Below are 14,703 nucleotides of genomic sequence, written 5' to 3'. Positions count from 1 at the left end.
GTGTTATGTAGTGTCAGGTAATTACATAGTGCCAGGTTAGGGTGTAATTACATAATGCCAGGTTAGGGTGTTATGTAGTGTCAGGTAATTACATAGTGCCAGGTTAGGGTGTAATTACATAATGCCAGGTTAGGGTGTTATGTAGTGTCAGGTAATTACATAGTGCCAGGTTAGGGTGTAATTACATAGTGCCAGGTTACGGTGTTATGTAGTGTCAGGTAATTACATAGTGCCAGGTTAGGGTGTTATGTAGTGTCAGGTAATTACATAGTGCCAGGTTAGGGTGTAATTACATAGTGCCAGGTTAGGGTCTAATGTAGTGTCAGGTAAGTACATAGTGCCAGGTTAGGGTGTTATGTAGTGTCAGGTAATTACATAGTGCCAGGTTAGGGTGTAATTACATAATGCCATGTTAGGGTGTTATGTAGTGTCAGGTAATTACATAGTGCCAGGTTAGGGTGTAATTACATAATGCCAGGTTAGGGTGTTATGTAGTGTCAGGTAATTACATAGTGCCAGGTTAGGGTGTAATTACATAGTGCCAGGTTACGGTGTTATGTAGTGTCAGGTAATTACATAGTGCCAGGTTAGGGTGTTATGTAGTGTCAGGTAATTACATAGTGCCAGGTTAGGGTGTAATTACATAGTGCCAGGTTAGGGTCTAATGTAGTGTCAGGTAAGTACATAGTGCCAGGTTAGGGTGTTATGTAGTGTCAGGTAATTACATAGTGCCAGGTTAGGGTGTAATTACATAATGCCAGGTTAGGGTGTTATGTAGTGTCAGGTAATTACATAGTGCCAGGTTAGGGTGTAATTACATAATGCCAGGTTAGGGTGTTATGTAGTGTCAGGTAATTACATAGTGCCAGGTTAGGGAATTATGTAGTGTCAGGTAATTACATAGTGCCAGGTTACGGTGTTATGTAGTGTCAGGTAATTACATAGTGCCAGGTTAGAGTGCTATGTAGTGTCAGGTAATTACATAGTGCCAGGTTAGAGTGCTATGTAGCGTCAGGTAATTACATAGTGCCAGGTTAGGGTGTAATTACATAGTGCCAGGTTACGGTGTTATGTATTGTCAGGTAATTACATAGTGCCAGGTTAGGGTGTTATGTAGCGTCAGGTAAGTACATAGTGCCAGGTTAGGGTGTAATTACATAGTGCCAGGTTAGGGTGTTATGTAGTGTCAGGTAATTACATAGTGCCAGGTTAGGGTGTAATTACATAGTGCCAGGTTAGGGAGTTATGTAGTGTCAGGTAATTACATAGTGCCAGGTTAGAGTGTTATGTAGTGTCAGGTAATTACATAGTGCCAGGTTAGGGTGTAATTACATAGTGCCAGGTTAGGGTGTTATGTAGTGTCAGGTAATTACATAGTGCCAGGTTAGGGTGTTATGTAGTGTCAGGTAATTACATAGTGCCAGGTTAGGGTGTAATTACATAGTGCCAGGTTAGAGTGTTATGTAGTGTCAGGTAATTACATAGTGCCAGGTTAGGGAGTTATGTAGTGTCAGGTAATTACATAGTGCCAGGTTAGGGTGTTATGTAGTGTCAGGTAATTACATAGTGCCAGGTTAGAGTGTTATGTAGTGTCAGGTAATAATTACATAGTGCCAGGTTAGGGAGTTATGTAGTGTCAGGAAATTACATAGTGCCAGGTTAGGGTGTTATGTAGTGTCAGGTAAGTACATAGTGCCAGGTTAGGGTGTTATGTAGTGTCAGGTAATTACCTAGTGCCAGGTTAGGGTGTTATGTAGTGTCAGGTAATTACATAGTGCCAGGTTAGGGTGTAATTACATAGTGCCAGGTTAGGGTGTTATGTAGTGTCAGGTAATTACATAGTGCCAGGTTAGGGTGTTATGTAGTGTCAGGTAAGTACATAGTGCCAGGTTAGGGTGTTATGTAGTGTCAGGTAATTACCTAGTGCCAGGTTAGGGTGTTATGTAGCGTCACGTAATTACATAGTGCCAGGTTAGAGTGTTATGTAGTGTCAGGTAATTACATAATGCCAGGTTAGGGTGTTATGTAGTGTCAGGTAATTACATAGTGCCAGGTTAGGGTGTTATGTAGTGTCAGGTAATTACATAGTGCCAGGTTAGGGTGTAATTACATAGTGCCAGGTTAGGGTGTTATGTAGTGTCAGGTAATTACATAGTGCCAGGTTAGGGTGTTATGTAGCGTCAGGTAATTACATAGTGCCAGGTTAGGGTGTTATGTAGTGTCAGGTAATTACATAGTGCCAGGTTAGGGTGTAATTACATAGTGCCAGGTTACGGTGTTATGTAGTGTCAGGTAATTACATAGTGCCAGGTTAGGGTGTTATGTAGTGTCAGGTAATTACATAGTGCCAGGTTAGGGTGTAATTACATAGTGCCAGGTTAGGGTCTAATGTAGTGTCAGGTAAGTACATAGTGCCAGGTTAGGGTGTTATGTAGTGTCAGGTAATTACATAGTGCCAGGTTAGGGTGTAATTACATAATGCCAGGTTAGGGTGTTATGTAGTGTCAGGTAATTACATAGTGCCAGGTTAGGGTGTAATTACATAATGCCAGGTTAGGGTGTTATGTAGTGTCAGGTAATTACATAGTGCCAGGTTAGGGTGTTATGTAGTGTCAGGTAATTACATAGTGCCAGGTTAGGGTGTTATGTAGTGTCAGGTAATTACATAGTGCCAGGTTAGGGTGTTATGTAGTGTCAGGTAATTACATAATGCCAGGTTAGGGTGTTATGTAGTGTCAGGTAATTACATAGTGCCAGGTTAGGGTGTTATGTAGTGTCAGGTAATTACATAGTGCCAGGTTAGGGAATTATGTAGTGTCAGGTAATTACATAGTGCCAGGTTACGGTGTTATGTAGTGTCAGGTAATAACATAGTGCCAGGTTAGAGTGCTATGTAGTGTCAGGTAATTACATAATGCCAGGTTAGGGTGTAATTACATAGTGCCAGGTTAGGGTGTTATGTAGTGTCAGGTAAGTACATAGAGCCAGGTTAGAGTGTTATGTAGTGTCAGGTAATTACATAGAGCCAGGTTAGGGTATTATGTAGTGTCAGGTAATTACATAGTGCCAGGTTAGAGTGTTATGTAGCGTCAGGTAATTACATAGTGTCAGGTTAGGGTGTAATTACATAGTGCCAGGTTAGGGAGTAATTACATAGTGCCAGGTTAGGGTATTATGTAGTGTCAGGTAATTACATAGTGCCAGGTTAGGGTATTATGTAGCGTCACGTAATTACATAGTGCCAGGTTAGAGTGTTATGTAGTGTCACGTAATTACATAGTGCCAGGTTAGGGTGTTATGTAGTGTCAGGTAAGTACATAGTGCCAGGTTAGGGTGTTATGTATTGTCAGGTAATTACATAGTGCCAGGTTAGGGTGTTATGTAGTGTCAGGTAATTACATAGTGCCAGGTTAGGGTGTAATGTAGTGTCAGGTAATAATTACATAGTGCCAGGTTAGGGAGTTATGTAGTGTCAGGTAATTACATAGTGCCAGGTTAGGGTGTAATTACATAGTGCCAGGTTACGGTGTTATGTAGTGTCAGGTAATTACATAGTGCCAGGTTAGGGTGTTATGTAGTGTCAGGTAATTACATAGTGCCAGGTTAGGGTGTAATTACATAGTGCCAGGTTAGGGTCTAATGTAGTGTCAGGTAAGTACATAGTGCCAGGTTAGGGTGTTATGTAGTGTCAGGTAATTACATAGTGCCAGGTTAGGGTGTAATTACATAATGCCAGGTTAGGGTGTTATGTAGTGTCAGGTAATTACATAGTGCCAGGTTAGGGTGTAATTACATAATGCCAGGTTAGGGTGTTATGTAGTGTCAGGTAATTACATAGTGCCAGGTTAGGGTGTAATTACATAGTGCCAGGTTACGGTGTTATGTAGTGTCAGGTAATTACATAGTGCCAGGTTAGGGTGTTATGTAGTGTCAGGTAATTACATAGTGCCAGGTTAGGGTGTAATTACATAGTGCCAGGTTAGGGTCTAATGTAGTGTCAGGTAAGTACATAGTGCCAGGTTAGGGTGTTATGTAGTGTCAGGTAATTACATAGTGCCAGGTTAGGGTGTAATTACATAATGCCAGGTTAGGGTGTTATGTAGTGTCAGGTAATTACATAGTGCCAGGTTAGGGTGTAATTACATAATGCCAGGTTAGGGTGTTATGTAGTGTCAGGTAATTACATAGTGCCAGGTTAGGGTGTAATTACATAGTGCCAGGTTACGGTGTTATGTAGTGTCAGGTAATTACATAGTGCCAGGTTAGGGTGTTATGTAGTGTCAGGTAATTACATAGTGCCAGGTTAGGGTGTAATTACATAGTGCCAGGTTAGGGTCTAATGTAGTGTCAGGTAAGTACATAGTGCCAGGTTAGGGTGTAATTACATAATGCCAGGTTAGGGTGTTATGTAGTGTCAGGTAATTACATAGTGCCAGGTTAGGGTGTAATTACATAATGCCAGGTTAGGGTGTTATGTAGTGTCAGGTAATTACATAGTGCCAGGTTAGGGAATTATGTAGTGTCAGGTAATTACATAGTGCCAGGTTACGGTGTTATGTAGTGTCAGGTAATTACATAGTGCCAGGTTAGAGTGCTATGTAGTGTCAGGTAATTACATAGTGCCAGGTTAGAGTGCTATGTAGCGTCAGGTAATTACATAGTGCCAGGTTAGGGTGTAATTACATAGTGCCAGGTTACGGTGTTATGTATTGTCAGGTAATTACATAGTGCCAGGTTAGGGTGTTATGTAGCGTCAGGTAAGTACATAGTGCCAGGTTAGGGTGTAATTACATAGTGCCAGGTTAGGGTGTTATGTAGTGTCAGGTAATTACATAGTGCCAGGTTAGGGTGTAATTACATAGTGCCAGGTTAGGGAGTTATGTAGTGTCAGGTAATTACATAGTGCCAGGTTAGAGTGTTATGTAGTGTCAGGTAATTACATAGTGCCAGGTTAGGGTGTAATTACATAGTGCCAGGTTAGGGTGTTATGTAGTGTCAGGTAATTACATAGTGCCAGGTTAGGGTGTTATGTAGTGTCAGGTAATTACATAGTGCCAGGTTAGGGTGTAATTACATAGTGCCAGGTTAGAGTGTTATGTAGTGTCAGGTAATTACATAGTGCCAGGTTAGGGAGTTATGTAGTGTCAGGTAATTACATAGTGCCAGGTTAGGGTGTTATGTAGTGTCAGGTAATTACATAGTGCCAGGTTAGAGTGTTATGTAGTGTCAGGTAATAATTACATAGTGCCAGGTTAGGGAGTTATGTAGTGTCAGGAAATTACATAGTGCCAGGTTAGGGTGTTATGTAGTGTCAGGTAAGTACATAGTGCCAGGTTAGGGTGTTATGTAGTGTCAGGTAATTACCTAGTGCCAGGTTAGGGTGTTATGTAGTGTCAGGTAATTACATAGTGCCAGGTTAGGGTGTAATTACATAGTGCCAGGTTAGGGTGTTATGTAGTGTCAGGTAATTACATAGTGCCAGGTTAGGGTGTTATGTAGTGTCAGGTAAGTACATAGTGCCAGGTTAGGGTGTTATGTAGTGTCAGGTAATTACCTAGTGCCAGGTTAGGGTGTTATGTAGCGTCACGTAATTACATAGTGCCAGGTTAGAGTGTTATGTAGTGTCAGGTAATTACATAATGCCAGGTTAGGGTGTTATGTAGTGTCAGGTAATTACATAGTGCCAGGTTAGGGTGTTATGTAGTGTCAGGTAATTACATAGTGCCAGGTTAGGGTGTAATTACATAGTGCCAGGTTAGGGTGTTATGTAGTGTCAGGTAATTACATAGTGCCAGGTTAGGGTGTTATGTAGCGTCAGGTAATTACATAGTGCCAGGTTAGGGTGTTATGTAGTGTCAGGTAATTACATAGTGCCAGGTTAGGGTGTAATTACATAGTGCCAGGTTACGGTGTTATGTAGTGTCAGGTAATTACATAGTGCCAGGTTAGGGTGTTATGTAGTGTCAGGTAATTACATAGTGCCAGGTTAGGGTGTAATTACATAGTGCCAGGTTAGGGTCTAATGTAGTGTCAGGTAAGTACATAGTGCCAGGTTAGGGTGTTATGTAGTGTCAGGTAATTACATAGTGCCAGGTTAGGGTGTAATTACATAATGCCAGGTTAGGGTGTTATGTAGTGTCAGGTAATTACATAATGCCAGGTTAGGGTGTAATTACATAATGCCAGGTTAGGGTGTTATGTAGTGTCAGGTAATTACATAGTGCCAGGTTAGGGTGTTATGTAGTGTCAGGTAATTACATAGTGCCAGGTTAGGGTGTTATGTAGTGTCAGGTAATTACATAGTGCCAGGTTAGGGTGTTATGTAGTGTCAGGTAATTACATAATGCCAGGTTAGGGTGTTATGTAGTGTCAGGTAATTACATAGTGCCAGGTTAGGGTGTTATGTAGTGTCAGGTAATTACATAGTGCCAGGTTAGGGAATTATGTAGTGTCAGGTAATTACATAGTGCCAGGTTACGGTGTTATGTAGTGTCAGGTAATAACATAGTGCCAGGTTAGAGTGCTATGTAGTGTCAGGTAATTACATAGTGCCAGGTTAGAGTGCTATGTAGCGTCAGGTAATTACATAGTGCCAGGTTAGGGTGTAATTACATAGTGCCAGGTTAGGGTGTTATGTATTGTCAGGTAATTACATAGTGCCAGGTTAGGGTGTTATGTAGCGTCAGGTAAGTACATAGTGCCAGGTTAGGGTGTAATTACATAGTGCCAGGTTAGGGTGTTATGTAGTGTCAGGTAATTACATAGTGCCAGGTTAGGGTGTAATTACATAGTGCCAGGTTAGGGAGTTATGTAGTGTCAGGTAATTACATAGTGCCAGGTTAGAGTGTTATGTAGTGTCAGGTAATTACATAGTGCCAGGTTAGGGTGTAATTACATAGTGCCAGGTTAGGGTGTTATGTAGTGTCAGGTAATTACATAGTGCCAGGTTAGGGTGTTATGTAGTGTCAGGTAATTACATAGTGCCAGGTTAGGGTGTAATTACATAGTGCCAGGTTAGAGTGTTATGTAGTGTCAGGTAATTACATAGTGCCAGGTTAGGGAGTTATGTAGTGTCAGGTAATTACATAGTGCCAGGTTAGAGTGTTATGTAGTGTCAGGTAATTACATAGTGCCAGGTTACGGTGTTATGTAGTGTCAGGTAATTACATAGTGCCAGGTTAGGGTGTTATGTAGTGTCAGGTAATTACATAGTGCCAGGTTAGAGTGTTATGTAGTGTCAGGTAATAATTACATAGTGCCAGGTTAGGGAGTTATGTAGTGTCAGGTAATTACATAGTGCCAGGTTAGGGTGTTATGTAGTGTCAGGTAAGTACATAGTGCCAGGTTAGGGTGTTATGTAGTGTCAGGTAATTACCTAGTGCCAGGTTAGGGTGTTATGTAGTGTCAGGTAATTACATAGTGCCAGGTTAGGGTGTAATTACATAGTGCCAGGTTAGGGTGTTATGTAGTGTCAGGTAATTACATAGTGCCAGGTTAGGGTGTTATGTAGTGTCAGGTAAGTACATAGTGCCAGGTTAGGGTGTTATGTAGTGTCAGGTAATTACCTAGTGCCAGGTTAGGGTGTTATGTAGTGTCAGGTAATTACATAGTGCCAGGTTAGGGTGTAATTACATAGTGCCAGGTTAGGGTGTTATGTAGTGTCAGGTAATTACATAGTGCCAGGTTAGGGTGTAATTACATAGTGCCAGGTTAGGGTGTTATGTAGTGTCAGGTAATTACATAGTGCCAGGTTAGGGTGTTATGTAGTGTCAGGTAATTACATAGTGCCAGGTTAGGGTGTAATTACATAGTGCCAGGTTAGGGTGTAATTACATAGTGCCAGGTTAGGGTGTTATGTAGTGTCAGGTAATTACATAATGCCAGGTTAGGGTGTAATTACATAGTGCCAGGTTAGGGTGTTATGTAGTGTCAGGTAATTACATAGTGCCAGGTTAGAGTGCTATGTAGTGTCAGGTAATTACATAGTGCCAGGTTAGAGTGCTATGTAGCGTCAGGTAATTACATAGTGCCAGGTTAGGGTGTAATTACATAGTGCCAGGTTAGGGTGTTATGTATTGTCAGGTAATTACATAGTGCCAGGTTAGGGTGTTATGTAGCGTCAGGTAAGTACATAGTGCCAGGTTAGGGTGTAATTACATAGTGCCAGGTTAGGGTGTTATGTAGTGTCAGGTAATTACATAGTGCCAGGTTAGGGTGTAATTACATAGTGCCAGGTTAGGGAGTTATGTAGTGTCAGGTAATTACATAGTGCCAGGTTAGAGTGTTATGTAGTGTCAGGTAATTACATAGTGCCAGGTTAGGGTGTAATTACATAGTGCCAGGTTAGGGTGTTATGTAGTGTCAGGTAATTACATAGTGCCAGGTTAGGGTGTTATGTAGTGTCAGGTAATTACATAGTGCCAGGTTAGGGTGTAATTACATAGTGCCAGGTTAGAGTGTTATGTAGTGTCAGGTAATTACATAGTGCCAGGTTAGGGAGTTATGTAGTGTCAGGTAATTACATAGTGCCAGGTTAGAGTGTTATGTAGTGTCAGGTAATTACATAGTGCCAGGTTACGGTGTTATGTAGTGTCAGGTAATTACATAGTGCCAGGTTAGGGTGTTATGTAGTGTCAGGTAATTACATAGTGCCAGGTTAGAGTGTTATGTAGTGTCAGGTAATAATTACATAGTGCCAGGTTAGGGAGTTATGTAGTGTCAGGTAATTACATAGTGCCAGGTTAGGGTGTTATGTAGTGTCAGGTAAGTACATAGTGCCAGGTTAGGGTGTTATGTAGTGTCAGGTAATTACCTAGTGCCAGGTTAGGGTGTTATGTAGTGTCAGGTAATTACATAGTGCCAGGTTAGGGTGTAATTACATAGTGCCAGGTTAGGGTGTTATGTAGTGTCAGGTAATTACATAGTGCCAGGTTAGGGTGTTATGTAGTGTCAGGTAAGTACATAGTGCCAGGTTAGGGTGTTATGTAGTGTCAGGTAATTACCTAGTGCCAGGTTAGGGTGTTATGTAGTGTCAGGTAATTACATAGTGCCAGGTTAGGGTGTAATTACATAGTGCCAGGTTAGGGTGTTATGTAGTGTCAGGTAATTACATAGTGCCAGGTTAGGGTGTAATTACATAGTGCCAGGTTAGGGTGTTATGTAGTGTCAGGTAATTACATAGTGCCAGGTTAGGGTGTTATGTAGTGTCAGGTAATTACATAGTGCCAGGTTAGGGTGTAATTACATAGTGCCAGGTTAGGGTGTAATTACATAGTGCCAGGTTAGGGTGTTATGTAGTGTCAGGTAATTACATAATGCCAGGTTAGGGTGTAATTACATAGTGCCAGGTTAGGGTGTTATGTAGTGTCAGGTAATTACATAGTGCCAGGTTAGAGTGTTATGTAGTGTCAGGTAATAATTACATAGTGCCAGGTTAGGGTGTTATGTAGCGTCAGGTAATTACATAGTGCCAGGTTAGGGTGTAATTACATAGTGCCAGGTTAGGGTGTTATGTAGTGTCAGGTAATTACATAGTGCCAGGTTAGGGTGTTATGTAGCGTCAGGTAAGTACATAGTGCCAGGTTAGGGTGTAATTACATAGTGCCAGGTTAGGGTGTTATGTAGTGTCAGGTAATTACATAGTGCCAGGTTAGGGTGTAATTACATAGTGCCAGGTTAGGGAGTTATGTAGTGTCAGGTAATTACATAGTGCCAGGTTAGAGTGTTATGTAGTGTCAGGTAATTACATAGTGCCAGGTTAGGGTGTAATTACATAGTGCCAGGTTAGGGTGTTATGTAGTGTCAGGTAATTACATAGTGCCAGGTTAGGGAGTTATGTAGTGTCAGGTAATTACATAGTGCCAGGTTAGGGTGTTATGTAGTGTCAGGTAATTACATAGTGCCAGGTTAGAGTGTTATGTAGTGTCAGGTAATAATTACATAGTGCCAGGTTAGGGAGTTATGTAGCGTCAGGTAATTACATAGTGCCAGGTTAGGGTGTAATTACATAGTGCCAGGTTAGGGTGTTATGTAGTGTCAGGTAATTACATAGTGCCAGGTTAGGGTGTTATGTAGTGTCAGGTAATTACATAGTGCCAGGTTAGGGTGTAATTACATAGTGCCAGGTTAGGGAGTTATGTAGTGTCAGGTAATTACATAGTGCCAGGTTAGGGTGTTATGTAGCGTCAGGTAATTACATAGTGCCAGGTTAGGGTGTAATTACATAGTGCCAGGTTAGGGTGTTATGTAGTGTCAGGTAAGTACATAGTGCCAGGTTAGGGTGTTATGTAGTGTCAGGTAATTACATAGTGCCAGGTTAGGGTGTTATGTATTGTCAGGTAATTACATAGTGCCAGGTTAGGGTGTTATGTAGTGTAGTGTCAGGTAATTACATAGTGCCAGGTTAGGGTGTTATGTAGTGTCAGGTAATTACATAGTGCCAGGTTAGAGTGTTATGTAGTGTCAGGTAATAATTACATAGTGCCAGGTTAGGGAGTTATGTAGCGTCAGGTAATTACATAGTGCCAGGTTAGGGTGTAATTACATAGTGCCAGGTTAGGGTGTTATGTAGTGTCAGGTAATTACATAGTGCCAGGTTAGGGTGTTATGTAGTGTCAGGTAATTACATAGTGCCAGGTTAGGGTGTTATGTAGTGTCAGGTAATTACATAGTGCCAGGTTAGGGTGTTATGTAGTGTCAGGTAATTACATAGTGCCAGGTTAGGGTGTAATTACATAGTGCCAGGTTAGGGTGTTATGTAGCGCCAGGTGAGGGTAGGACGTAGTGCCAGGTGAGGGTAGGAAGTAGCGCCAGGTGAGGGTAGGACGTAGCGCCAGGTGAGGGTAGGACGTAGCGCCAGGTGAGGGTAGGACGTAGCGCCAGGTGAGGGTAGGACGCTGCGCCAGGTGAGGGTAGGACGCAGCGCCAGGTGAGGGTAGGACGTACCTTCTTACACACATAGTCTCCTGGCAGGTATACGACAGAACGAAGCCTCTTTAGCATGTCATAGATCATCTGACGGTCACATCCCTGAGCAATAACAGAGACACAATTACTCTCAGCGCGGAATCGGACATACAGAGCGGGCAGCAGCGGGGAATGGCGCCGCGCTCACCTGGAACAGAACCACCTTGCTGACAATGTTGTAGTTCACATCGATAGCGAGGTCCAACCTCATCTTGTCAGGAAGCTGCACCATCAGCTCCGTCTCATCTACAATATAACAACATGACTACACGTGACATACACACATACAATGCGTGTTCTAGTCATATCAACTGGCCACATGTCAGCCAGTCCTGCCCTGACACACACACACACACACAGGGACTGGCGCGGAGCGTATGATGCCCAGGCTATGGGCGCGGAGCGTATGATGCCCAGGCAATGGGCGCGGAGCGTATGATGCCCAGGCAATGGGCGCGGAGCGTATGATGCCCAGGCAATGGGCGCGGAGCGTATGATGCCCAGGCAATGGGCGCGGAGCGTATGATGCCCAGGCAATGGGCGCGGAGCATATGATGCCCAGGCATTGGGCGCAGAGCGTATGATGCCCAGGCAATGGGCGCGGAGCGTATGATGCCCAGGCAATGGGCGTGGAGCGTATGATGCCCATGCATTGGGCGCGGAGCGTATGATGCCCAGGCATTGGGCGTGTAGCGTATGATGCCCAGGCATTGGGCGCGGAGCGTATGATGCCCAGGCATTGGGCGCGGAGCGTATGGTGCCCAGACAATGGGCGCGGAGCGTATGGTGCCCAGACAATGGGCGCGGAGCGTATGGTGCCCAGACAATGGGCGCGGAGCGTATGGTGCCCAGACAATGGGCACGGAGCGTATGGTGCCCAGACAATGGCCGCGGAGCGTATGGTGCCCAGACAAGGGGGGTGGTTAGGTGTAGACTATACAGCGCTGATGGACCTGTGACGTCACAACCACGTGACCCGGCCTGAAAGGGGGAGGGGCGGGGATGCTAACGGGGGACCAAAAGTGTCCCCTCGCGGGCTCGCTATGCTTCGGGCACGGTGGCTAGCTGCGCTCGCCACATACATTTATTCCCCCTCCATGCCCACGTGGATGGTAACACAGGAGCGGTCCAGCCTCCTGCATCGGTCACGTGGTGGATACGTCACAGAGGTCCTTTAGCCACATAGGAAATAGCAGCAACCAAGGGGGGACGCTGCAGTTATCATGTTGTGGCCCCCAGGGCCACTATCACGTAGTTTACTCTGCGGAGTCCAGGGCAACCACGCCAAATGCGCGAGTCTACGGAGGGTAGGTCAGGAGACGACCTCACATTTACCAGCATGGAGGACAATGAGCCTCTTATCTTTAGGCATCTGCGTCAGGCTACACGTCCCGTGGCATCACGGCCACTTACAGCATGGCGGCTGCGCTATCCGGCCACGTGGCACAGGCATACGGATTAGGGTGGAGAAGAAATGTTTATTAACGCAGAAGTCTTACCCAGCATGCCTTGGGACTGCCACGTGTATTCATACCACATTTTTACACGGCTTTGCACGGGGCGTGGAATCTTGTAGCAGTTCATGTATTTGATCGTGCTGTCCATACAGCTGCGGTAATACGTCTGTCCAGCCGTGGCTGCGCCCACCACGTCCCTCATCTGTAGCCGGGGAGACAGACAGACGCTAGGTGCTGTGTGAGGGTACCTGGGAAATGCAGACGTGTCCACATACATCTATCCTCCGTGCGCTACACAACGGGGGAGTACCATGTGACTTGGTAGCGCAGAGCATCATCTTGTGCGACTTATTCCCTTAAAATGCGTCTTCTTCGCGAAACAATGCAAATAAGACGCACAAGCAGCTTCTGTTGAGTAAAATGATATGCGGCTGCGGCATGTCTATATTCTGTGTGTGTGACTGCGGGTGTATCTGTATGTGTAATGCTACGTTACAGTGTCACAGCGGCTGCAGCATGTCTATATTCTGTGTGTGTGACTGCGGCTGTATCTGTATGTGTAATGCTACGTTACAGTGTCACAGCGGCTGCAGCATGCCTATATTCTGTGTGTGACTGCGGGTGTATCTGTATGTGTAATGCTAGGTTACAGTGTCACAGCGGCTGCAGCATGCCTATATTCTGTGTGTGACTGCGGGTGTATCTGTATGTGTAATGCTACGTTACAGTGACACAGCCGCTGCAGCATGTCTACATTCTGTGTGTGACTGCGGGTGTATCTGTATGTGTAATGCTACGTTACAGTGTCACAGCGGCTGCGGCATGCCTATATTCTGTGTGTGACTGCGGGTGTATGTGTAATGCTACGTTACATTGTCACAGCAGCTGCATCATGCCTATATTCTGTGTGTGACTGCGGGTGTATCTGTATGTGTAATGCTACGTTACAGTGTCACAGCGGCTGCAGCATGTCTATATTCTGTGTGTGACTGCGGGTGTATCTGTATGTGTAATGCTACGTTACAGTGTCACAGCGGCTGCAGCATGCCTATATTCTGTGTGTGACTGCGGGTGTATCTGTATGTGTAATGCTACGTTAGTGTCACAGCCGCTGCAGCATGCCTATATTCTGTGTGTGACTGCGGGTGTATCTGTATGTGTAATGCTACGTTACTGTGTCACAGCGGCTGCAGCATGTCTATATTCTGTGTGTGACTGCGGGTGTATCTGCATGTGTAATGCTACGTTAGTATGTCACAGCGGCTGCAGCATGTCTATATTCTGTGTGTGACTGCGGGTGTATCTGTATGTGTAATGCTACGTTAGTGTCACAGCCGCTGCAGCATGCCTATATTCTGTGTGTGACTGCGGGTGTATCTGTATGTGTAATGCTACGTTACAGTGTCACAGCGGCTGCGGCATGCCTATATTCTGTGTGTGACTGCGGGTGTATCTGTATGTGTAATGCTACGTTACAGTGTCACAGCGGCTGCGGCATGCCTATATTCTGTGTGTGACTGTGGGTGTATCTGTATGTGTAATGCTACGTTACAGTGTCACATCCGCTGCAGCATGCCTATATTCTGTGTGTGACTGCGGGTGTATCTGTATGTGTAATGCTACGTTAGTGTCACAGCCGCTGCAGCATGCCTATATTCTGTGTGTGACTGCGGGTGTATCTGTATGTGTAATGCTATGTTACAGTGTCACAGCGGCTGCAGCATGTCTATATTCTGTGTGTGACTGCGGGTGTATCTGTATGTGTAATGCTATGTTACAGTGTCACAGCGGCTGCAGCATGTCTATATTCTGTGTGTGACTGCGGGTGTATCTGTATGTGTAATGCTACGTTACAGTGTCAAAGCCGCTGCAGCATGCCTATATTCTGTGTGTGACTGCGGGTGTATCTGTATGTGTAATGCTACGTTACAGAGACACAGCCGCTGCAGCATGTCTATATTCTGTGTGTGACTGCGGGTGTATGTGTAATGCTACGTTACAGTGTCACAGCGGCTGCAGCATGCCTATATTCTGTGTGTGACTGCGAGGGTATCTGTATGTGTAATGCTACGTTACAGTGACACAGCCGCTGCAGCATGTCTATATTCTGTGTGTGACTGCGGGTGTATGTGTAATGCTATGTTACAGTGTCACAGCGGCTGCAGCATGCCTATATTCTGTGTGTGACTGCGGGTGTATCTGTATGTGTAATGCTACGTTACAGTGACACAGCCGCTGCAGCATGTCTATATTCTGTGTGTGACTGCGGGTGTATCTGTAT

At 44.5% G+C, this 14,703-nt stretch overlaps 1 protein-coding gene across 5 annotated transcripts in view; it reads right to left on the bottom strand.

Annotated features, from left to right (window-relative positions):
- The window catches only part of CNGB1 (cyclic nucleotide gated channel subunit beta 1), a 189,526-nt gene that overhangs the window by 23,889 nt on the left and 150,934 nt on the right, over positions 1 to 14,703 (bottom strand). For all 5 annotated transcript variants that reach the window (XM_088450817.1, XM_088450813.1, XM_088450814.1 and 2 more), the window contains 3 exons: positions 12,465 to 12,624; positions 11,114 to 11,211; positions 10,945 to 11,028 (listed from right to left, as the gene is read on the bottom strand). In XM_088450817.1, coding sequence (XP_088306943.1) covers positions 10,945 to 11,028; positions 11,114 to 11,211; positions 12,465 to 12,624 — 342 coding nt within the window. The remainder of the gene's footprint in view (positions 1 to 10,944; positions 11,029 to 11,113; positions 11,212 to 12,464; positions 12,625 to 14,703) is intronic.

Source organism: Taudactylus pleione, unplaced genomic scaffold (genome assembly GCF_031769625.1).
Source record: "Taudactylus pleione unplaced genomic scaffold, aTauple2 ptg000526l, whole genome shotgun sequence".
NCBI lineage: Eukaryota > Metazoa > Chordata > Amphibia > Anura > Myobatrachidae > Taudactylus > Taudactylus pleione.
The sequence above is the reverse complement of the archived record's forward strand: the minus strand, read 5'-3'. Positions and strand labels throughout refer to the sequence as shown.